The 24,791-nt window shown below is 36.5% G+C and overlaps 3 protein-coding genes and 1 pseudogene across 9 annotated transcripts; 2 read left to right on the top strand and 2 right to left on the bottom strand.

Annotated features, from left to right (window-relative positions):
• Positions 1-608: 608 nt before the first annotated feature.
• On the top strand, positions 609-13,444 carry LOC113315487 (annotated as a pseudogene).
• Positions 13,445-14,638: 1,194 nt separating this feature from the next.
• LOC113315299 (histone H2B.3-like) lies at positions 14,639-15,356 on the top strand. Its single transcript, XM_026563595.1, has one exon. The coding sequence runs from the start codon at positions 14,700-14,702 to the stop codon at positions 15,147-15,149; it is 450 nt and encodes a 149-aa protein (XP_026419380.1). The 5' UTR covers positions 14,639-14,699; the 3' UTR covers positions 15,150-15,356.
• A 2,738-nt stretch (positions 15,357-18,094) lies between these two features.
• Positions 18,095-23,009, bottom strand: LOC113319488. 7 transcript variants are annotated; one of them, XR_003345546.1, is made up of 6 exons: positions 22,781-23,009; positions 22,612-22,656; positions 21,424-21,495; positions 19,741-20,226; positions 18,558-19,355; positions 18,095-18,478 (listed from the first exon to the last, which is right to left on the bottom strand). XR_003345546.1 is itself a non-coding variant. In XM_026567740.1 (6 exons), the coding sequence occupies exons 4-6, from the start codon at positions 20,202-20,204 to the stop codon at positions 18,412-18,414; spliced, it is 867 nt and encodes a 288-aa protein (XP_026423525.1). In that variant the 5' UTR covers positions 20,205-20,226; positions 21,424-21,495; positions 22,612-22,656; positions 22,781-23,009; the 3' UTR covers positions 18,095-18,411. The 7 variants fall into 7 exon arrangements, 1 of the variants encoding a protein (XP_026423525.1); XR_003345547.1 differs by having other exon boundaries at positions 18,744-19,355; XR_003345548.1 differs by having other exon boundaries at positions 18,801-19,355.
• Positions 23,010-23,501: 492 nt separating this feature from the next.
• On the bottom strand, positions 23,502-24,505 carry LOC113315188. Its single transcript, XM_026563490.1, has 2 exons — positions 24,388-24,505; positions 23,502-24,275 (listed from the first exon to the last, which is right to left on the bottom strand). The coding sequence occupies exon 2, from the start codon at positions 24,242-24,244 to the stop codon at positions 23,516-23,518; it is 729 nt and encodes a 242-aa protein (XP_026419275.1). The 5' UTR covers positions 24,245-24,275; positions 24,388-24,505; the 3' UTR covers positions 23,502-23,515.
• Between the last annotated feature and the right edge of the window lie 286 nt (positions 24,506-24,791).

The raw sequence follows: 24,791 nt of genomic DNA, 5'->3' as shown, positions 1-24,791 counted from the left end.
TTCTGCAGAAATGGTTTATCTTCATTTCCAGATCTGAAACAATATTTCTCTCTCGAAATCAAGTTCTCACACAATTAAACATCGCCAACAACTTGTGTTCTTGCGATTTCAATGCGTACGGTGAAGAAAACTGAATGAAAATCGTCAGCGACAACTAGAAAAGAAGATTTAATCATCAAATCATGATGGTAAAGATTAGTTCGATATATCTTCATCTTTGCTTTCGATTTAAACTCATGATTTGTTGATTTCCAACGATATCGGATGAATTTTTTTTTTGTTTGTTGTTGAAAACCTAATCCATCTGATTTCATCTAGAAATCTTTATTCAAAAGATGATCAGAATTTAGATCCACGGTTATTTCATCTAGATCTCCGTTTTGAGTTAAAATTTTCAGAAAAAATTTGTCAACAAATTTTCTAGGTTTTCGAATTGAAAATCGATTTAATTTTTAATTTGAATTTTCGATAGAAAAGTTTAAGTTTATTTATGAACTCAGAGCATCTTAATCTCTGTTACCCGTCACATTTACGTTGTTGACTTAAAAATCGAATCCAATGTAATTGTGGTATACTGAGTTGTCTCAGATCTCAAATTCGGGGAAGAAATGAGAAGAAGACCAGGAATTGGTGGGTTGCAGAAAGCAGCAGCTTCTAGGGATCAATATCGATTACTTGGAGAAAATGTAGCTAAGATCAGAACAGATCTTATGAAGGAACAACTCACCACTTTTCGTTCCCAATTAGAGGATTTCGCTCGCAAACATAAGGTTTCATTTATTTATTTTCTAAATATGTAAATATTATTTATTTTTGGGACTTAATTATATGGAGACGTTAAAATTTATTGGTGTAGAATAATATCCGGAAGAATCCTGCATTCAGATCACAATTCCACGAGATGTGTGCAAAAATTGGGGCTGATCCCTTGGCTTCAAACAAAGGATTTTGAGCTGAGCTATTGGGAATTGGTGACTTCTATTGTGGACTTGGTAATGCTCATCTTCTACACTAAGAATATCTGTCTACAATGTCCGCAGATTCAACATGAAACTACTTTTTTTTTGCTGAGATGTTACTAAATATTTGGTTAAGACAAGGGTTCAAATCGTTGACATTTGCTTGGCTACAAGGTCGCTCAATTGGGGTTTGATCAACTTGCAGGATCTTTGCACTCTACTTTGTCAAAGGTGAAAGGTTGCTCGTGACTCTATGTCTGAAGATGATCGCTTACGTGCTATAAGTAAGCTGAAGGTAATACTATAGGATCATCAGTTTTTGGCGTTTGTTAATAGATGAAATATCAGTGTTAAGATATTGTTTGCAACTAATGTGTATTGGTGTATGATCTGTGGTAGCATGTTTACTAGGAGAGGGAACAAATAGACTTTAGGAAATAGATATATTATTTGGTATGCAGGTGGAGACGAGAATTACAGACACTATAAGTCCACCAATGCGACGAGAATTACAGTCACTATAAGTTCACCAATGCATCTTTTAGTGCATTTTTTGAAGGAATGCTTTTTAATTACCCTAGAAATGTAAAAAATGTCCTTTTATCTGCACATGTATGAGTTGCGGAACCAATGTGCATCTCTAGTTCATGTTAGATGTTAAGATGACCATAAAAATTGTATTCTGCTAAAGAGAACGAGTATATGGGCGTGTTGATGGATTGCCTTGATGTGATCCCTTGTCGTACAAAGCCTATTGTTCTTATAGCTAAAATTTGTTATTTACTTCTTTCCTAATTCTCGTAACAGCAAATGGTGTATTTACCAAACGGTGAAAACTACATGACCTAGATTATTTTTAGAATGGCATTTTCAGATATTGGGTAGTCTGTTGGAAAGGAAAAGCTGGTTCGATCAGTTCTTATAGAGTTAAACAAAGATCACAATGAAATTTTGGAGCTGTCCAGGTTTTTCTTCTTTTCTAATATAATTTATTTTTCTGGTAGTTTGTTTATGTTATATTTACAGTAATATATTGATCAAACTTCTTTCCAGTCTTGAATATTACTGGAACTACTATCCTTCAAATTATATCTTCTGATAAACTGTGTCATTCCCTTCTATCTGCTCATACGAGGTCTAGCTGCTCATAAAAGGTCTTTCTCAATTCGCTTATTTGAACGTGACTGTATATTATTTTCTCATAAGTCTTTACCTTATTATTGTCAGCATAACTTGTCAACTACAATGCGTTGCATTGTTAACTTCCTAGGGATACTCAGGATATGACACGGTCGGGAAACCTTAGAATTCGTTGAATGTGTAACTGCTAGTCTAATTGGATATGTAACTTCCGATTACACATGCCTTATGCATGTGTAACTTCCGGTTACACAAGTCGTATCATGTGTAACTTCCGGTTACGCAAGTTGATGGTATTTTTCAATGATGTTGTAGTAAGATGATTCGTTCACTCAGATTTGTTGAGAATTTGTTTTAAGACTTAATAAAGAAAATAAGGGAAAATATATATACACAAATATTGACAATATGGGCGAGAGGTACTGGGACTTAGGATTTAGCCAATCTTCATAACATGAGGTTCACTTATTTATTCTCAACAATTTTAGCTCAAGAAATATAAACATGGACTCTATTTTTGCCAAGGTAGATTCTCAAAACATCGATTGTATATGTTAATAATGGGAAATCAAATCACCTAAGCTAAGCATGACCCATCTAATCAAATGACAACCAATTTAATCAAATCATATTTCAATTAATTTTTAATGCAAAAGTCTTAAAAAGAATTAATAAAATTACCCATGTATGAAGCTCGGCCTCCTCCATCGTCCCAGTGTTGGGTTTAGCTCATCATGTTGGAAAACCTCTCAAAGTTGGTATTCATTGCTCACAAATGTGTTACAAATGATGAATAGACTCAAAAGGGGTAAAACAGTTCAATCGCAACGTTTATATGTGTTGCAGACTGACTGTTACAAGAGAAACAGAAAAAATAAGACTGTTGTATTAACGATAGAAGCGAAGTGTTGTAGAACAACGACAGTATTTTGCGACTGTTGACCGTGGGTTGATGATCTTCGTGTTCTTCAGCAGCACCAGCAGAACATCTTTCCTGCAACTCGTGATTTTGTCTCCTCTGGTTCTCTAACCTCCCACAACATATTTATACTCCTTAGCGCCATTTAATTACGCCAAAATTCTCAATATTCTTCATTAAACTCGGCAGTTAAAGAAAATATTTTCCGGATATTTTTTCTTCATACGAGCATCTGCAGCTGTCCAACCTTCCTTATTTTCCTTATACACGGTTCAGACTGTTTCTAGAGTCATCATACACGAGCAGAACACGCATAAATCTTCAAAAACTCGTGAATTATTCTTTTCATGCACGGGCTTCCCTTTATTCTTGTCACGAATTTTCCAGCCAATTTCGATCGAAACAAACACCCATACCAGCTTTGTTAGTACATATCACAACTACCCATTAAGTTTCAGCCCTTTAGTCTACCCAGAAATCCTTCAAATTTCAATCGAAAAATTCACAAGAGAGCTGCTCTTTTTTTCCCGCCAATTTTTAAGTTCAAACGAAGAAGGTGTCCCCCTAACCAGATGTGGGGTGCGAATAGCAGCTGCATGTTTTGGGGGTGACATGGGGTGCCCCTTAGTAATTAGGTTACCCCTTAACCAAAAGCGAGGGTCCAAATAACACTTGTCCTCCGGGCGCCAAAATCAACTTTTCGAGCCGAATTTTCCAAAAATGTTTATTTCCTAAAAATACATAAAAACAAAATATTAGTACAAAAATAGAGTTCCAACAATACGGATATTGAGGAAAAATTAGACACAAAAATGTGTCTATCAAATACCCCCAAACTTATTATTTGCTAGTCCTCGAGCAAAATTTATTCTTGAAAAGTGACCGAGTTAATCTCGGGTGGGTTTATCAGAGGTGTACCCACAAAAACCAATATTCCAGACCCTAGCTATCTACACAGAACCTTGGAAGGCACTAAAGAATCCCCTTTGTTGGCATACAATCATTGACTATAGGAGGAAGTACCCTGATGCGAAATTCCAATTGGTGCACACGAGTTTGCACTCAAGTATACTGAAATTCATATAAAGTGACAGAGCTCTACTCAGATAGTTTCTGGACATCATAAATCGGAGTCAACCAATCACATAGATTAAGAAGAGAAAAAAAACGTAAATGAAGTTTAACTAAGGTGAACCTATCCTAATGGACTGAGATACTGGTCTGGACTAATATCAACACACTGGCATATACAAGGGAACCAGTGGTCGATAATCCTAACTCTAGGTCAATCCAACTGGCATATACAAGGGTTTCAGTGGTTGACTTTATTGAATTTTATTCTGGTTGGTCTAATGGTCTAGTCTCAAATATTTTTTTTTTTGGGTATCTCAGTCACTCTATTTCACCCAAGTAATGATAAAAATATAAAAAGAAAAAGAAGTGATCAGGATTCTTTCGATGTTTCCATCACGAAATATGGCGAAACTATCATGTTTTTTTTTAATTCTAACACCTGAACTCTGTGCTTTTATGAATAGACTCTTTAGATGTTTCCATATAATCAGATTGGTTCCTCAACTCCTACAACCAAGATGTTTCCATCCACTTATATTGGTTAGTGTCAACCTTAATAGGCATAAATCTCTAGGCTCTGGAGTTTAATAATTGCAACTAAAAAGTTTCTCCTATACCCCCAAACTTAAGTCTAACATTGTCCTCAATGTTCTAAAGATAATATTAAAAGCATGAACAAGGAGAAACTGTTACCATTTGAAGCAAAAGAGTTAAGGAAAGATATTACCGTGTTGCATGGAAATGGGTTACCTCCCAAGAAGTGCTAATTTTGGAGTCTTCAGCCAGAAATTGGAAGAATTAGTCACCTCGTAGAATCATATATCAATAGCCGGAATAATTGTGGGTCATCTGGATCAAAAAGTATTACCCACAAGAAGAGGAAACTGCAACAGACCAAGAAGATACTGAGCATACCCTTGCTTAAGACAACTACATCTAGTTGCGGTTCAGGTTTAGGCTATATAAAAGGGTCTAAATAAAAGGTTTTCATCGGTTGGATTTCCTCAAAGCTAAGATCCGGTTCAGGTACTAGAGTCTGGAAAAACTCAACTAAGAACTTAGAAGCACATAACAACAACCTGAATAATTGGGGATCCTCTAAGTCAATAAGATTTGACTCACACAGCTGACCACAATGAAAGAGGTGGTCTTCCTTAAGAAAATGTGTCGACCCTATTCTCCTAAAGTAATTAGGTTCAGTCTCAAAACTTAATATCCGACACATCTGAAAATCATAAGTTCCCACAATTGGAAGAAAAGTTTTTGGCGGGAAAACAAAGTCAATTTGGGTATTATCTCCTAGGTAAACCACATCAACCAGAGGATGGGATTCTAACAACTGAGCTTCTTTCTGGACATCATTAGGTTAGATAAAATGTGTATGAAGATAATCTTGTAAGATGGTTGAGGCACAAATGTCAAGTCCTACACGAGGAGACTTTCTAAGAGTTAAAGGTAAAGCATAGGGAAAATGATAATCACCCCCAAACTTAGAGTTTTGGGTGTCTCTAGATAGACTAACTAAAATTTCTAGATCATCGGAATCCTGAAAATGGTTAATTGCTTCTTTTAGGTTATACTCAGGTGATGCATCCTCACTCATATTTAAAATCTCTACGAGTTCATCTTCTTCGTCTAAGACTATTGTTTCTAAATCGCTAGACTAAAACATTATTCTCAGAATAAACTCGTTCCTCTAAATCATTATCGGCTTTGTAAACAGGAAATAATACATCGTCTAAAATGAGGGTATCTCTAGTCAAATCCTCGTCCTTTTGAATAGGTGAATAATTATTAAAATTATTTGGATTTGAACTAGAAATAATATTATCATTGTAAAGCTCAATTGGAGTAACCATTTCCTGACCACTATTCCTACATATGTATGATTCTCCATCAACACTATCCTCATCATAATAACATGAAAAATATCGAACCTCATCAAAACAAGTAGTGCTACCAATTCTAACCTCGTTATCTTGATTATGTAAATAATTATCTTCATTCTCAAGGGTATTATTGGATACACTATATTGGGAATTCAAGTAATTTCGAGCAATTCTTTCGTTCGTCTTAGCTATCCGCTTGAGGTGGTCTTCTAAAGAAGGTTCACTCATTATTGTAGTTCTTTCGTCTATACTATTCATCTCAGCTAACTTACGCGTCAACTCAGCTAACTTCCTGAGGGACTCTTCTAAAGGAGGAATAGGAACACAGGTATCATAAAAAGGACTACTTTTCAATAGTTTGATTCTATCCTCCAGAGACGAAGAACTAGTACTATAATCTTCTTGCTCGTAAGAGTGATGCACGTGTGGATAATAATTTGGCTCACCAGGGTATAACCCATAACCTTCGAAAGGTTGGCGTTCCCAACCACTATTCACATTATGGTCATAAAAAGAGTGATGTCCATATTTTTCAGTTGGATATTCATATTCATTGTGATGGCTATTATAATACCAGTTTGATATCCTAACTGCAAGGGAATTCTACACAAACACAAAGAAGGCTGACTCGACCACAACAAGCCTAATTTATCTAGCAAACAAAAAGCATGATGGCTCCACTTAGATTGTTTCTAGACCAGCTTCTAATCCTTCGAAAGGTAATTCGTTACAATTTAAGCAAACCCCTCTGGAATCAATCTGAGTTAAAGCAAGTTGAATCGAGGAGAGGGAAGCTCAGTGGAGCTTTGATACCCAAAACCTCACCGATACAAGGCGGCGCAGTCACGCATTCAACTCGCAGAAACCGTCAAGAACTTTGAGGTGTGCTTAAAAGAGTAACCAATATTTTTCAAATGATTGTCTTGTTAAGCTCGATTCCCTATCGGTATCGTTCTAGTCAGTATTTTAAGCTTAGGTTTGCGTAGGTTACGTGTTCCTAAGGCGGGCAAGAAGGAAACGGTGATGAAATCCGAGTCCTTATCTTGATTTGGCCAGGCCTTGCCGTTTACTAGAAAATTAAATCCGATTTCAGGTCCTCAACATATATGCATACAAAATCATCCAGTAAACCCGCTGACAGGGGATTCGCGGGTGTTTAGAATTCTTACCTCCCGTTCCAGACGGGGGATGAACCGTTGAAGTCGACTCGGGCCACAACTCTTATGTCATGTACGAACCCGAGGGGCCGAGGAGATATCGTAATCGCCGTCCTTCCCTGTGCAGTTTATATTTGAAACTACCCTTCCGTAGGGTTTAAAAAAATTTAATGTCCAATGTCCAAAAATAAAGTCCAAAAATAAAAAAGGTCCAAAAATAAAAATATTACAAAAATATAACCCTAATTACAATTTCTAAAATAAAATAAAATAAAATAATATACAAAATCTTCTTCTTCTTCTTCACTCCTTTTGGATTTCTCTTTTCTTTCCTTTTTGGGATTTTCTTTTCAGCACTTTTTTTTCCTTTAGCTTAGCTCCAAATATGAAAGCAAACAAAAACAGCAAAGCGCGTAAAAAAAGAACAAATAAAACCTAAAAAAAAATCTATAAACAAATCCGCGTCGGCGGCGCCAAAAATTGATGGTATTTTTCAATGATGTTGTAGTAAGATGATTCGTTCACTCATATTTGTTGAGAATTTGTTTTAAGACTTGATAAAGAAAATAAGGGAAAATATATATACACAAATATTGACAATATGGGCAAGAGGTACTGGGACTTAGGGTTTAGCCAATCTTCATAACATGAGGTTCACTTATTTATTCTCAACAATTTTAGCTCAATAAATATAAACATGGACTCTATTTTTGCCAGGGTAGATTCTCAAAACATCGATTGTATATGTTAAGCATGGTAAATCAAATCACCTAAGCTAAGCATGACCCATCTAACAACCAATTTAAGTCTGAAAAAGAATTAATAAAATTACCCATGTATGAAGCTCGGCCTCCTCCATCGTCCCAGTGTTGAGTTTAGCTCATCATATTGGAAAACCTCTCAAAATTGGTATTCATTGCTCACAAATGTGTTACAATGATGAATAGACTCAAAAGGGGTAAAACAGTTCAATCGCAACGTTTATATGTGTTGCAGACTGACTGTTACATGAGAAACATAAAAAATAAGACTGTTGTATTAACGATAGAAGCGGAGTGCTGTAGAACAACGACTGTATTCCGTGACTGTTGACCGTGGGTTGATGTTCTTCATGTTCTTCAGCAGCACCAGCAGAACATCTTTCCTGCAACTCGTGATTTTGTCTCCTCTGGTTCTCTAAACTCCCCCAACATATTTATACTCCTTAGCCCCATTTAATTATGCCAAAATTCTCAATATTCTTCATTAAACTCGGCAGTTAAAGAAAATATTTTCCGGATATTTTTTCTTCATTCGAGCATCTGCAGCTGTCCAACCTTCCTTATTTTCCTTATATACGGTTCAGAGTGTTTCTAAAGTCATCATACACGAGCATAACACGCATAAATCTTCAAAAACTCGTGAATTATTCTTTTCATGCACGGGCTGCCCTGTTTTCTTTTCACGAATTTTCCATCCAATTTCGATCGAAACAAACACCCATACCATCTTTGTTAGGAATATCACAACTACCCATTAAGTTTCAGCCCTTTAGTCTACCCAGAAATCCTTCAAATTTCGATCTAAAAATTCACCAGAGAGCTGCTCTTTTTTTCCCGCCAATTTTTAAGTTCAAACGAAGAAGGTGGTGTCCCCCTAACCAGATGTGGGGTGCGAATAGCATCTGCCTGTTTTGGGGTGACCTGGGGTGCCCCTTAGTAATTAGGTTACCCCTTATCCAAAAGCGAGGGTCCAAATAAAACTTGTCCTCCGGGTGCCAAAATCAACTTTTCGAGCCGAATTTTCCAAAAAATGTTTATTTCCTAAAAATACATAAAAACACAATATTAGTACAAAAATAGAGTTCCAACAATACGGACATTGAGGACAAATTAGACACGAAAATGTGTCTATCACAAGTCGTATTACACATATATTTAAGTTCTTATTGCAACTGATCTCTTAATTATAGTTTATTCACTTAGTTCCTTCAAATTAGTAAAGCAGTTTATTTGCCAGTTGTGCATTTTTCCCTTTTTACGTTGCCTTGTTATTGGGACCATAAAAACAACTTTTTCGTTGTGTGATTGCAATTCAGGAGATTTCATGTAACAAGAAGAGCAGAAACTTCATTTTAATCTGATATTATGGTACCTTTTTGTCTTAATACTTTGCAGGACAACTATATGCAGAATAAAATTGTGAGACTTGCATGCGTCTTTCTTTGGATCCTGATTCGGTATAACATAATTAATGGTGAGTTACCCCGTGTCATTTAAAACTTGTTTTTAGCTCTGACATGTATGATTTATTCTGCTGAGAATCAAGGATCAACTATTGTTATTGTAATTTCAGATAACTTGTCTTTGAACCTTGTTAATATGATGCTTTGATGTGATTTTTTGCTAGTAAGATGCATTTTTAACTCTTGTGGTTCCAGGTATATGAAACCCATGGCCGTTTAGCTCTAGAAGTTGAGGACTTGCCGGAGTTTAATCAGGTTGGATGCTGATTTGTTGTAAGTTATCTGACCTTTTTTGGATGTGTAACTATTAATTACACATGCTAATTAGATGTGTAACTTATAGGTACACAAGCTAAATGGATGTGTAACTACCAGTTACACATGCTAATTAGATGTGTAACTTATAAATACATATCGCCAGGTATACAGTCCCATGAAATAGTGTTTATGTAGCGTTTCAGTGCATATTTTTGTTGTTCTTTTTCAGACTTGACACTAATTGAGAGTTACACTAGTCATTTCATGTATAACTGTTAGTTATATTTCAGGTTACACTAGTCATTTCATGTATATTTCAGCTTTTCCACATGTCATTTCATGTATAACTGCTAGTTACACTAGCCAGATGCATCTTCAATTTTTCTTCTCTTTTATTTTTGTTGTTCTCTTAAATACTGAATAATATTCATTTGCATTATTGTTTTGGCATTGGTTAAATATTGAACAATATTCTTTTGAATTTTTCTTACTGTTTCATGTTTGTTTGTTGTTATATTTCAGGTTTCCGATAAATTCATAAAAGCTAATTGCTTGTTTTTGGTATTGGTCTCGCTGGAATTGAAGTTGACGCTGAATAAGTCAGATGCATGTGTAACTCTCAATTACACTAGATAGATGCATATGTAACTCTCAATTACACTAGACAGGTGCGTATGTAACTTCTAGTTACACATGCTAAAAAATTATTATAAATGAATATTAAAGCAATACATGTATTTTTTGTATGCGTTCTTTTTAACGTCTATTTTCTTGATGTGTAACTTTGCGTTACACATGTCATAAGGATGTGTAACTTCTGGATACACATGCCATATGCATGTGTAACTTCTGTTTACACATTTGCACTATACTTTAATAATTTTGGGCCTAGATTTAATAATTTTGGGCTTAAATTTAAATTTTATTTAATTTGGGGCTTGACAATATATAAAAGGGCATGGATGTGTTTTAATAACTCGGGGCCTAGATTTAAACTTCTTTTAATTAAGGGCCTCATATTATGGGTTATCCATGGGGTTGGGACTTAGCCTAATTTTCCCTCTATATAATCTAGTGACGGAACCGCCTCTTAAGAAAGTGGGCTGCATAGACCCGCCTAATAACGGGTCGGTTGTGGGTAGCTATAACTCTACCCGCGAAGATTGTTCTCGTGGACCTTGCGTAAGTGACTTTACACAGCAAACCGGATCCGATCAAACATGACTTTTTCCTATATAAACTAGTGTTGTGCCCGTGCTCTGCACGAACTGGAGTTGTTTATTCCAAGTAGATAGTTTAAACTAGTGAAAAATACTAGAACCCCCTATTATATGGGTTCAATATATAGAAGACCTATTAAATGGATCATTCACTGTCAACTCCATACTAGGAAAATGATATTGCTAGGCCCAAAAAATCAAATTTTCATCAGATCTGGCCCATAATTAATTATTACGAATTTTAATAATACCAAATTACCCTTTGGTATTAAACAAGAGGAATATGATCATATATTTTCGTTTTCAGATTTTCTCTCTCTCTATTCCAGACGAGTTTTTCTTCTACAGAAATGGTTTCTCTTCATTTCCAGATCCGAAACAATATTTCTCTCTCGAAATCAAGTTCTCACAATTAAACATCGCCAACAACTCGTGTTCTTGCGATTTCAGTGTGTATCGGTGAACAAAAATGAATGAAAATCGTTAGCAACAACTAGAGATGAAGATTTAATCATCAAATCATGATGATAAAAATAAGTTCGACATATCTTCATCTTTGCTTTCGATTTAAACTCCTGATTTGTTGATTTCCAAATCAATATCAGATGAATTTTTTTTTGTTTACTGTTGAAAACCTAATCCATCTGATTTCATCTAGAAATCTTTATTCAAAAGATGACCAGAATATAGATCCACAATTATTTCATATAGATCTCCGTTTTGAGTTGAAATTTTTAGAAAAATTTTGTCAACAAATTTTCTAGGTTTTTGAATTGAAAATCGATTTAATTTGAATTTGAATTTCCAATAAAAAAGTTTAATTTTATTTATGAACTCAGAGCATCTTAATCTCCTTTACCCTTCACATTTACGTTGTTGACTTAAAAATCGTATCCAATGTAATTGTGGTATACTGAGTTGTCTCAGGTCTCAAATTGGGGGAAGAAATGAGAAGAATACCAGGAATAGTTGGTGTAAAATGATATCCGGAAGAATCCTGCATTCAGATCACAATTCCCCGAGATGTGTGCAAAAATTGGGTTGATCCCTTGGCTTCAAACAAAGGATTATGGGCTGAGCTATTGGGAATTGGCGACTTCTATTATGAACTTGGTAATACTCATCTTGTACACTAAGAATATCTTTCTAAAATGTCCGCAGATTCAACATGTAATTACTTTATTATTTTTGCTGAGATGTTGCTAATTATTTGGTTAAGACAAGGTTCAAAACGTGGACATTTGCTTGGCTACAAGGTCGCTCAATGGCAGGAGATTTGCACTCTACTTTGTCAAAGGCAAAAGTCTGCTCGTGACTCTGTGTCTGAAGATGATTGCTTACATGCTATAAGTAATCTGAAGGTAATACTATAGGATCATCAGTTTTTGGCGTTTGTTATAAGATGAAATATCAATGTTAAGATATTGTTTGCAACTAATGTGTATTGTTGTATGATCTGTGATAGCATGTTTACCAGGAGAGGGAACAAAGAGACTTTAGGAAATATATATATTATATGGTATGCAGGTGGATACGAGAATTACAGACACTATAAGTCCACCAATGTAACGAGAATTACAGTCACTATAAGTCCACCAATGCATCTTTTAGTGCATTGTTTGAGGAAATGCTTTTTAATTACCCTAGAAGGGTAAAAAATGTCCTTTGATATGCGGAACCAACGTGCATCTCTAGTTCATGTTAGTTGTTAAGATGACCATAAAAATTGTATTCTGCTGAAGAGAACGGGGATATGAGACTGTTAATGCAATCGCTCACATGTTAGAGCTATATTAATTTCTTTTACCTTCGATCTTATTTTGCTTATTAGTGACTGGTGTCTCCTATTACAGTGTGAGGATCCACGATGTCAAGTATGACAACATATTGGTTGTGTTATTATTCCATAAAAACCCACGGAGGGTGTACCACCAGTTCCACCACATTTTTTTTGTGAAATGTGTCGTATCAATCGTGTTGACCCGTAAGCTACCAATGATTTGCATTTTGTCAGCTTTTGCTCTTGCCTAATTTATACTGTGTTTCTAGTGTGTTCATATCGCTGGTTGTATGTAATCTTCCTGTGGCAAACATCCCATTTGATTGCTGGTAGGGCTAGTTTGTTACATGGTTCTGCTGATCCAAGCGTGGTAGTGTTCCTTAGTTCTTCACTTTGATGGTAGTTAATTTTCTGAATAAACGGGTTTTGGATGACCGTCACATATCCACTACCTCCTATAAAGTTGACTGCTTTGAGTATTCCAACCCAAAGATATGGATTGCCTTGATGTTGTGGTACGAAGCCTATTGCCCTTGTAGCTAAAATTTGTTATTTACTTCTTTCCTAATTCCTGTAACAACAAATGATGTATTTACCAAACAGTGAAAACTATATATTTGAGTATCCTTGCATCATGCTACATGAACTTGATTATTTTATAATAGCATTTCTAAATATTGGGTAGTGGTTTTGAGGTTATTTCTGTTGGAAGGAAAAAGCTGGTTCGGTCAGTTACTACAAAATTAAACAAAGATCACAATGAAATTTTCCTGGTCATCTGGCCGTGCTACCGATGCTTTAATTTGGAGACTTACTCGAAGTAAGTTTCCGATTTAGTTTTCATTTGATTTCCGTTTTAGTTGACATGATTTCTTCTTGATTTTCATTTAAACAAATCAATCTAACTCAAAACCCAATTTTTATTTCTGATCGAAACCGAAAACCTAACATTGAAGAATTCTTAGACCATAACCACATATGTAAAACTTTATCTTGGGAGGTAATCCAGTACCTACTCCATATCTATGCAGTTTCACTCATATAAAATTTAGCTTATATTACGATCAATTACATCTCTAAAAGATCTGCACTAAATTAAAAATTTTGAAACTTAAAGAAACAAAAAAATAGAAAATACTTAGTACTAAAATTTTAGTATAGGTTGGGAAAAATTTAGATCCTGCTAAGAGCGTCCACAATGGACGACTAAACCCAATATAGTGTCCAGTGGATAGGCGTAGTGGGACAGACCATCGATCAAAATTTGATCAAAGACTAAAATTCAGACCAAATTTGGTCTGCGACCAAGACCAAACCCAAATATAGTCGGGCGTTTATATAGTCCACGCCCCATCACCAGGCGGACGTATAGTCCACGTCCCACACCAGGCGGACGTATAGTCCACGCCCACACCAGGCGAACGTATAATGTACGCCCGTTTTTTTTTTTTTTTTTCTTTTGTGTGGGGCGTGGTTTATACCTCCGCCCCACTCTTAACAAATTTGAAATGCATGGGGCGGGCTTAATACCTCCGCCCCATTTTTTTTTTTATTTTTTATATTTTATTTTTGAATCTTTTTACACCGGACGAACGTATAGTCCCCGTCCCACACCAGGCGTTGGTATAGTTCACGCCCCACACCGGGTGAACGTATAATGTACGTCTGACCAAATTTAGTTTTTCCACCGTAGCGTCACGCACCAGACTAAACCTAAAATTTGGTCTTTTTTTCCTTCTTTGGTTATACTCCCACCACTGCACTTGCTCTAATGACTTCGAACCAAAACGATTTTGTTTCCTGATCCGTTCCAGCCCAAATTTATCAATCTCCAAGGACATGGTTCCCCAAAATTTTGAATATATCTTCTTAGTTTTTATGAAAAATCTAAGCCTTTCATAACCTTCATAAGAATCAACGGTGAAAACTGTCGATCCGTATGAACAAAATGCACCAATCATACTCTACCAACACCCCTATATAAGTAACCTGACTCTCTCCTTCATTTTTCACACTGCCAACACCTTCTCTTTTCTATCTCTGAGAAACATTTCATTTTCCGTTCAAGTTTCCGATCAAATGGCGCCGAAAGCAGAGAAGAAACCAGCAGACAAAAAACCAGCAGAAAAGAAACCCGCTGAAGAAAAGAAAGCTGAAAAAGCACCAGCAGAGAGCAAACCCAGAGCTGAGAAGAAACTACCAAGCAAGGATGCTTCATCAACAGATAAGAAGAAGAAGAAATCAAAGAAATCTGTTGAGACATACAAGATCTACATCTTCAAAGTTCTGAAACAAGTTCATCCAGATATTGGTATCTCCAGTAAAGCTATGGGTATCATGAACAGTTTCATCAATGATATCTTTGAGAAACTTGCTGCGGAGTCATCGAGATTAGCTAGGTATAATAAGAAACCAACTATCACTTCTCGTGAGATTCAAACTGCTGTTCGTCTTGTTCTTCCTGGTGAATTGGCTAAACATGCCGTTTCTGAGGGTACCAAAGCTGTGACCAAATTTACCAGTTCTTAATTCATTGTTTCTGCTTTTTAGGTTTTCAGAAATTGGTGGTTTCTTTTGTTTTAGAAGTTTGGGGATTAGGGTTTCATATGTGTAAGTAGTAGTATTTCAGATGTTATGACATGTATCCAGTTTCAATTTCCAATCCAAATATCTTGTTAGTGAAATCAATTGTCTTAATTTTTTGGATATAAATCAATTGAAACCCGTTTAGATGTATCTTAAAGTGTTGAATTATCTGAATTACATTTTTGGATGATTTTTGCTAATTCTTAATAGTTTTTTATCAGGCAAAATTATAGAAACATACTAATGAATATTATTGGTTGAATTTTCTCCAAAGGACTAGCATATTTAGCTTATTCGGTATTGCAACATCAATGTATGTATAGCAGTGGATGGGGAGAGACATAGTTACTTCTGCTTTCTGTGGATTTAGCTTTAAGTACTGCTCTTATTATGTGACATTTGCTTATTCTTATGCAACCTTCCAACTTTAGATGTTTTACAGCATCTAGGTTCAGTTATGAGCATCAGTAAGGGAGAACAATTCTAAGCCTTAGAGAGGGTTTGTGGGTCATTGTCTTTTGCGACTGTGAGTATGCAACTAATTCTTAAAGGCAGCTAATCAATCCCAGTACTACTCCTTGGCTTTTCTCTCTTCTGGATGTTGTCAAATGTGGGGGATGTCAGACATGGATCCTGCTGCAATGGTGTTTATCAGAGGTATACATTTTCTTGCAAAATCTAATTGAAGTTGTGAAGGAACAAAATCTAATCGAGTCTAGTTTTCTTCAAAGAACTGATTCGAAACCATTCATATGGAAGCTGTAATTACTAACTGGATGGGTGAATTTTTAAAGCCTCTGTAAGTTGTCAGTTTTCTGTGCATGGGGCTTGCTGGCATTTTGATAAAGAAGAGAAACTTGAAGACTTGCTTGAGGACCATACAAGGTAAAGTATTGATTTTCCTCGACTTGTTAAGTTATCATAATTTGAAAAATCAAGGGTTTTGTCTGCTTGTGCAGATAGTCAATTTTAATCCATGTGCATTTTTGCCTTTTCAGTTTTACTGATAAGCTGCAGTTGTTGAGAGAGCGTAAATTAGTTATATACGTTAACTTGGGTAGACATTTGGTAGCTGTGGATCTACGAAGTTGCATGACAGTCTTGCACTCTCCGGTTTCTAAGGGCCCAAATTTTTGAACCAACACTCGCACTAGCTAAGCTTAGCAGCAAGCACATGTAAAGTAGTCGAGTAATTGTTGCCTTGCAGGTTCACTATACAGTCATCATTTGGATGTCGAGAAAGAAAAGTAGCTAAGAGCCTGTATACGATTTTTGGGCACAAGCCCCAAACCCCAAAGAGGGATGGTTGTAGCATTATATTCTTGGGTTTTCATACAAAAAGAGTAGGCTTAGTGATCTTATTCTCATTGCTCCAGAAGAAGTTAGAATTGGAGCATTGTAATGAAAACCTTGTCGTTTTATGCATGTTATTGCGTTTCTGCATTTCCAAATAGACCAACATATAGCAGTGAATGGAAAAGACATTTTTTTTTTCTTTTTTTGATGCTTGGCGTGGAGAAAATAGCATAGCCAAGCTGATTGGTTTTCCTTAAGCTTTGAGATTGGATTACCCTTCCAAAGTTAGTGATTTGATTGTTAATAATGCTTGGGTGCTTCCTGATTGTATCAGGTCCATCATGGTTACTCCAGGTGTTGCCTCATCCCTCTGTCTGCGACGACTCTTGGGTTTCGTTTCCAGATGAAAAGGGCATATTTTCTGCAAGTCAGCCAAAGAATTGATCAGAAATAAGCATGTTCCTTTTGCTTAGGTGCTAGTTTGATTTGGCCCAAGGCAGTTTGATCTACTCTTGCAGTGCAATTTTGGAAGTCGGTGCATGTGCAAGCTCTGCTGCTCACGAGAGATACTGCCAATTGCTCCTAAATGCCATCTGTGTGAAAGATACTGCCAATTGCTTCTAAATGCCATCTGTGTGATCAAGAGATGGATTCTATAGAACACATTATTTGGAAACGTAGTTTGCTAAAGAGCTTGGAACTGGATGGCAGGGGTTTTTGGTTCATCACCAGCTTGTTTTCTGCCCAGTTCTTATGCTGCAGAGCCTAGAAAGAGCATAATAAATTAAGGATCTATGGCTTCTTGTGAATTTTGTGGTGCGCTTTGAACTGTGGAAATTGGGGAAAAAAGTAGCTTATGGCAATGATAAGGCGAAGGGCTCAGTTCAAGTTGAGTGTGCATCATCCGATTCATGATTACTCATTGTTTGCGTGGTAATATGCATAATGACGTTGAGGACTTGGGAGTGTTAAATTATTTCTGGGGGGCTTAGAAAGGGTGAAGCTCATTATCCCCACTGAAAGCACATGGCATCCACCTGAAATCGACCGTGTGATGCTTCCAATGGCAATCCGGGAAAAGCTGGTGCTGGCATGATAGCAGGAAGTGGCGAGACTGTGGTGTTCTTGGAGCTCAAAGCATTGAACTCGGTTTTTTGACAAGCTTTATGGCAGAGGTGTATGCTGTTATTCATGCTCTTGAGATGGGTTGTTCGTCGGGGAAATACGTAGGAAGATATTGATTTAGATTCAATATATGGCAGAGGTGTATGCTGTTATTCAATCAGATCCAGCTAGCGTTATAGAGGTTTTCAGCAACAGTTCAATCCCTTGGGTCGTAAAGCATTTCGTGAATTAATATCATGTTCAATCAGACTATACGCTATGTTATTCATGCATTTCGTGAGGTGAATTTTGCTGCCGATTCCATAGCTAAGAGAGGCGCCTGGAGTTTTATCATGTTTTGATGGAACTCTCAGAATACGGGTACAAAAAACATTATGATTCTTCTTCTTATCCAACCTTTTTAGAGTTCTCTCAGAATATTATGATTTTAAGAATTATTTTACGAACGCAACCATTCTAAAATTAAGAATATTTTACGAAAACAACCATTCTAAAATTGTGCGCTGCAAAATGACAGTCCAGTGAGTGGATAATGGATACCATAAATCATGTGTGCAACAAGTAACAAAAAACAAACAAGGAAGAGTAAATAGCAGGTTCTAATCAACTATTAAACTATTTCTTCCTGGCACACTTAAATGGCATACTTTAGAGCTTCTTCCATTCTGGCACTTTCAGAACTTGCCCCAACCAATATACTCCTTCATACTGTCAACATGCGAGTAGCCCCTAAAAACACTTCCCAGCGTACGGTAGTGTTTTTGCACTACCCTATATGAGTCAATCAACAGGCGCGGAAACAGAGAGTCGAAGAAACACCAATATGTATCTGCAGTCTCCTCAAGAACTTCCTGAAACAAGAAATTTTTGAGGGGTTAATATATTGATAAAAGAAAAAGAACAGAAGCAAACACGAGATCAGGAACCCACTTTCTGATAACTTTTGGAGCAGAATTTGAGATACATTTATACTTATATGTCCAAAGCTTTTACCATGTGAGCAAGAAGTGAGTTTCCAAGTGTAAATCATGGATAAAATAGAAATCTGTTTATGTATGTTGGTATCCTAATTTATGTTGGTATACTAATCTGTTTATGTCTTCAATATGCTCATACTTATTCCTAATAAGCCTGATCAAGTGTAGTGGACTAGTACGCTGACGTGCAGTATACCCAGCATCAATCATCTCCCATACATCAGCTGATTCAGCTTGAATAGTTTGACTCCAGTCCAAATTGCCACCAGCTCCCGTACGGTCAATACTATCCATGTCAACCAAAAACTGCCGCACTGCCCCTTCACAATTCTGATAATAATTACCATTGTAACCATCACACAAACTCTAGTATTTTGCTTACAAGGTGAAAAAACTGCAAATCCCTTCTCCATACCACTGAAATGGATGGAAAAGAACAGATCGTGGAGCTGTTACGAAATCCTCAGCTTGCCTCCAGAGAATCGAGTCCAAATGATCCTCCGGAGGAGTGAGCATCTGGAAGAGATCAGCCAAGACTGGAGTGTCTGCTTGATTCACACCACGCAAAACCCTTAGGAAATCCACATAGGCTTGTCTAAAAGCATTGCGACCAGTGACAGCAGCTAGAGGTGCAATGAGCTTGAATCTAATACTACAGTCCCTCATCAGCTTGACTGCGATATTACATTCACTCAAATCAGCAACTCTAAAACCCTCTTCTGTATAAGTGGTCAAACCAGCAGTTACATTCCTGCACATATCGGATACATATATGAATCAAAATATGCAAAAACCTAAAAATCTATTTGGAAGTGCATGATAGATAATTATGGGATATACAGGTGATATGTGCAAGACGTGCAGTCAATGTAATGAAACTACAAGACATATTCTATAGAAAGTTAAATAAGCCAGCATATAAATTACCTAGGCACGCTAGGATTATATGTTTTCAAAGGTTTGGTTACACCACCCTCCAAGTTTTATTGCAGGTGCAATATTGGAGGATATGAACAATGTTGGTCCTTTCGTCTAAGTAATATATTTTTCTTTGCATCAAAAAAATAAATAATAAGAAGCAAAAGAAAAAAACAACCTAAAATCTAGTAGCTAGGGATTAGGGTAAAGATAAATACGTGACAACTTTCCGGCCTAAAGAGGAGAAATCTCCCCTGTTCGTAATAAATGTTGTAACTCTTTGACTGCTTAATGCATTTTCGGCTATTGTGGAAAGCCTCAGTAACTTATTGTGCCTTGTTAGCGGTGGGACTACGCCAGCGCCGAATGATCCCTCTAAATAAATTCTTAGCTCTGACAAGTTCATATCATAACCTTCTTTTATAAGATACATTGTGTCTCCATCCCAAACAAATCCCCTGCTGTTAAGCACATTACCGCCAGCAACTTCCAGAAGACTAAGGGTATTAGCTGCCGAACCATTGACAAGTAAAATATCTACAACTCTATGACCTCTTCCATTTACAGCATTAAAAGTATGAAATTGATTATTTCGGTAAGGAACGGCGTGTTTTTGCTCATCGGTGGTTATGGTAAAGCTATCCCCACCATACACAGTAACAAACTTCCTTTTGGTTACCATTAGAGATTGGACAAGAAAAGACCTAGAAAATAAAAGAAGGCATGATGAGTATAAACAATCACTAACAAGATTCAAACATCTAAAACTGAACCATTCATTGTTTAGGCAGGCAATGTCTTTTTAATCACTTAATAAGACTGAACCATTCATCTAAAACTAAACCATACATCTAAATAGTAGCATCTTTAACCAAATCAGTAGCTTCAGCTTGGAGCAAATTAACATTTACCACTACCAGCTGACTGAATATTTTTGGACAGAAAATGGCCTTGTGCACATTTTATATCATTAACATTTACCACTACCAGCTTATTCAATAGACTCTTTAACCATCTTTCTTTTTCATGTAATCAAACATCACCAAACAATAAATTCTACAGTAAATTTCAAGTTTAAAATCCTAAAAGCATAAATAAACTTGTTATCCACCAAAAAGTAGTAGGTACTCCGGATTCTTTGGTGGTTGGCCCTTTCGAATCCAGCCTGAAATGTCGTAGTGAGAACCATGGCATGGACATAACAACAACAAAACCCCAGGCATTAGGCAAAAGGATAAGATGGGTACATACACCAACAACAATAAGCCATTCTGGGTACTCGACTGTAACTGCATCGTCCTATGGATCACAGGGTGCCAGGACAGCATGCATAATCAATATTGGGTATTCCCCTCTGCAACTTGTTCTCATTCAAAAATTTTGTGCTTGTAAACAAATGACAGTTTTCAAAAATTATGCATCCTGTCCTGGCTTGTATCATTTTATCGAAAATTGACAAAACAACACCATGAGTACCCAAAATTTGAAATGTTTAGATATGAAGTGTTAGACAAAACAAGTTATTTACTTCCAAAATTTTGAAATGCATCACAGTTCACGTTGCAAATCCAAAACGACATATTTACTTCCAAAAATAATTATATACTACTACAGTAACCTACCTTATAGCCATGCCAAATGCTCCCATATAATAGAGGATAAACTGGTCAACGTATGTATGACTAATCAGAGTATAATTGCCACTTATCCTTAATTTACTGGACTCCAGCCACTATACAAATGTATGTATGACTAATCAGAGTATAATTGCCATATTTTGTGCCCACTATAGCACATTCAAAGTTGGAAGTTGAATGATACATACATATAATTCCAACCAAGAGCAAAACAATAAAAATACAAATAAGAACTGAAACAAAATCAAAGTTGGAAGTTGTTACCAGGATCTGATAATGATCTTCCTCAGTTGCTCTTTTTGACAAACCAATCACCTTAACTGCAGCAGATGAAACCTGCAAGTGCAAATGGAATCAATCAATTTGTATTGGGACCCTGTTTAATTTTCTTTGGGGTTTTAAGCTAAAGCAAATCACATTGTACAATAGGAAATAGCAAAATAAACACCGCAGATCAACTTGAAATAGAGAACCTTTAAACTAGAAAAAAAATTCCATAGAAAAGACTTCAATCATTACGGCCAATCAGTCTTCCTTGCTGTCCTAATATCAGAAGAAACAATTAAACAAGCAAGGACAACGTGCATAATATTCAATAGCTCAGATGCCATGAACATTAACCAATATGCATTAAAACCATTCAAGTACAGTGGCTTGCCATTCACCATGAAACGGGTACCTCTTGTTCTAGCGAAACCATGTCCTCGGTGAAACCACGATGATGGCAGCAAAGGTGAGTTATGCACTTGGTACTGTCCTACTTGTGGGTATAAAGATACTAGAAGAGAGAATTAGGCACTCCAACAAACTACTGCTATTGTAAAACGACTTCATGTCAAACATCATATGAGAGAGAGTAGGACAGAGAGAGCAATGGGTATAATAAACGATTTCCTATGAGATTTAGTATTTATAGAGCTCAAAATGAAAAGGTTAATTCACAATTAAGGACAAAAAATTAATGGTAGGACATGCTTGTTTTTGACGAATCCAGGAATCAATGACGAATCCAGGAATCAATATTTTTGTGTTGAAATTCCCTATGCTTATTTTTGAAAAACAAGCGTAACCTCAAAGGGATTACATGCTTAACTTAGTAACTGATGCTCTTGCATGTAAGGAGCCAATACGAGAGCACACAAAAGTCATACTCTTATGTCTATGTCTACAAGTATATCATAACATCTTAGGTATACTGACTAGATAAATTAGCAATATTCACATAGCATGACACAAAAATCCATAGGAGATGACATACTCTATCATGCTTAATGATCAAATATACTTCTTTCCTTGCCGTTTTCACAAACACCATCTAAAAGCTAAAAAACATCCATCAAATACTGAACCAGCAAATCAAACCATCCTAAAAGAACAAAATAATCAAGTGGAGTATGAACATAGGAAACCCCTGGCTCTAAAAGAAAACAACATGGAATGAAATTCTTATACCTTCACAAAACTTTAATCTTCTTTTCTCTCCTTATTTCTTTCCCCCTTGAAGACAATTAAGAACTCAAATTAGAATATAAATAAAAACCCATGTTCCAAATCACATAAAACCCATATAACAATGAAAGAAAAGGCATGGATGAAGAATTGGTAGATTTGAAAATCATACCTGAAGATGATGAATTTTCTAAAAGAAGCTTAGATGATTAGAAAGAGATTGCGAGATGAGTTAAGAGTGGTGATGAAGATAGAAACTAGTGGATTTATTGAGAGAGATGAAGGTGATATCAGTTGAGAAGAGTCTAGGGTTTGGTTACTCATCTCCCATCTCTGCAAACAAACAAGGTACTACAGTACTTAAAAGATGTTGAACTTCTGATATTTCTTATTTGAAAAAGAGGGAGAGAGAAATGGATGATAAAGTAGTCCTTGTAACAGACTGAGCAGAGTTGGTTCTTTACCAATATACCCCTGTAAAGGTTAACTTTAGTGCAGTTATGTGTGGGTAAAAGGGGTTATTTTTATCAGTCAGTGATGCTATATTTATGAAAGAGATTAACTTTAGGTTGGTGTAAACAAAGAATACCATTTTGGATGCAATGCCAAAACTCATTTACCAAGATGCAGCTTTCAAAAGCCTTTTCATCTGTGCACAAGCAAAGTGGTTGGCAGTACCACAGCCTTAAAGCTAGCTTTTGAAATAATATTTGGGGATGAGCAATATGAAGATGGGCTCATCAATCCAGCATCCTCACCTTGCTATGTGACTCTTTCAAGTAATTCTTGCTTGGTCTGATGGCCATATTCCGGGCAAATTTCATTAAAATGTGGAGTCGTCAAAGAGATGACATCTTAAAAAGATACCAAGGAAAAATTGCTGCACTGAAAGAACAAAACATAAAAGCTAGGAACTAGTAACTCTCTGATTCAAGCAGAGCCGTAATACAATTACAAAGTGGAGCAGAAGGAAGCCAATTGTTAGAAACCAGATTAGCCAAAATGTGAGCAACTTGGTTACCACATTTTCTGATAATTTAAGAACTCTTGGGCACTTCTGAAATTTATAGGAGAGCTGAACAACACTATCTTGGGAATGCAACATCAGATGATCAGTTGTTTCCAAAGCATTATTGCACAGCCTGCACTCCATGTTTATGTCTTTAACAAATCTTCCAATGCCAGTGGCAAGAGCAAGGCCCTCCTGCAACATCCTCCACATAAACATCAGAACCTTAGGATCAATGTCAGAAACTTTCCACAATTTCTTCCAAGGGATGCAGTCAACTTGATAATGACAAGAGGAAAGTTGATTACTTCTTTTCATCTTCTGGAAGGAGTTTGTAGAAAAGCTGCCATTAGGATGGTGAAGCCACGTAATTTTGTCCTTGATCTGGTCTTCAGAGTTTGGGAAATAGATACTCATAATCTGCTCAGCAATGTTACGTGGAACTAGCTTGTTTATAAGCTCTGAGTTCCATCCATTCGAAACTTGCACCATGAAATTGACTCTTGAGACATCATTTTCCACTTGACAAATATCTTTGAAGATAAAATGACTTTGTTTACCAGCCAACCAAGGATCCTCCCATATCTCAATATTCTCCACCCTGCCATTTTGCAATGAGAAAATCATAACGGTTGACTTTATGAACAGGCTTGAAAAGCTGAAATCCCAAAGATACAAAGGAAAATAGTTAGCTTTTGTCAATCACGGAAACCCAATTACATATTAAGTTACTCAAACAGAAACCATCGAACAGTTTCGTATGAAGAGACCAATTGAGCCCATGGAGCCTTTCATTTAGTCTTTCCAAATGGTCCACCAGATTGCAGAAGGTAAGAGATCCTAAATTTGGTTCTCCTTGCTTTTCCTCAGCTATCAGAGAATACTCGACTGACCCCAAAACTGTTTAGAAAGTAGTTACACAGCTTTAGAGACTGTTTGCAGCGTAAGAACAAATGACTATCTGCTCTGGTTTCAGTAGCACAACATATGTAAAGACTACTCTTCCCTGCACTGTAATACAACAACTTCATGTTCTTATTTGATAAGTATTCAATATCCCTCTCTAGTCTGCAGCTTGATCGCCACATACGAGCAGCTGCAATTTTAAGTATCAGTGACTAGTCTGAACATGAACTATCTTCTAGTTAAGGATTGGTGAAGGGATGTGGAAACA

Source organism: Papaver somniferum, chromosome 10 (assembly GCF_003573695.1).
Source record: "Papaver somniferum cultivar HN1 chromosome 10, ASM357369v1, whole genome shotgun sequence".
NCBI classification, from domain to species: Eukaryota; Viridiplantae; Streptophyta; class Magnoliopsida; order Ranunculales; family Papaveraceae; genus Papaver; species Papaver somniferum.
The sequence above is the reverse complement of the archived record's forward strand: the minus strand, read 5'-3'. Positions and strand labels throughout refer to the sequence as shown.

Bases quoted from the DNA above. Each gene is read 5' to 3' on its own strand.
- LOC113315299 (XM_026563595.1), top strand. From the start codon at position 14,700: ATGGCGCCGAAAGCAGAGAAGAAACCAGCAGACAAAAAACCAGCAGAA.
- LOC113319488 (XM_026567740.1), bottom strand. From the start codon at position 20,204: ATGGTAACCAAAAGGAAGTTTGTTACTGTGTATGGTGGGGATAGCTTT. The intron at 19,356-19,740 runs GTATTTATCTTT...CGATATGTGCAG, and splicing joins TTAGGCCGGAAAGTTGTCAC to GAATGTAACTGCTGGTTTGA. The intron at 18,479-19,019 runs GTATGGAGAAGG...TTCTTGTTTCAG, and splicing joins CTTTTCCATCCATTTCAGTG to GAAGTTCTTGAGGAGACTGC.
- LOC113315188 (XM_026563490.1), bottom strand. From the start codon at position 24,244: ATGATTTTCTCATTGCAAAATGGCAGGGTGGAGAATATTGAGATATGG.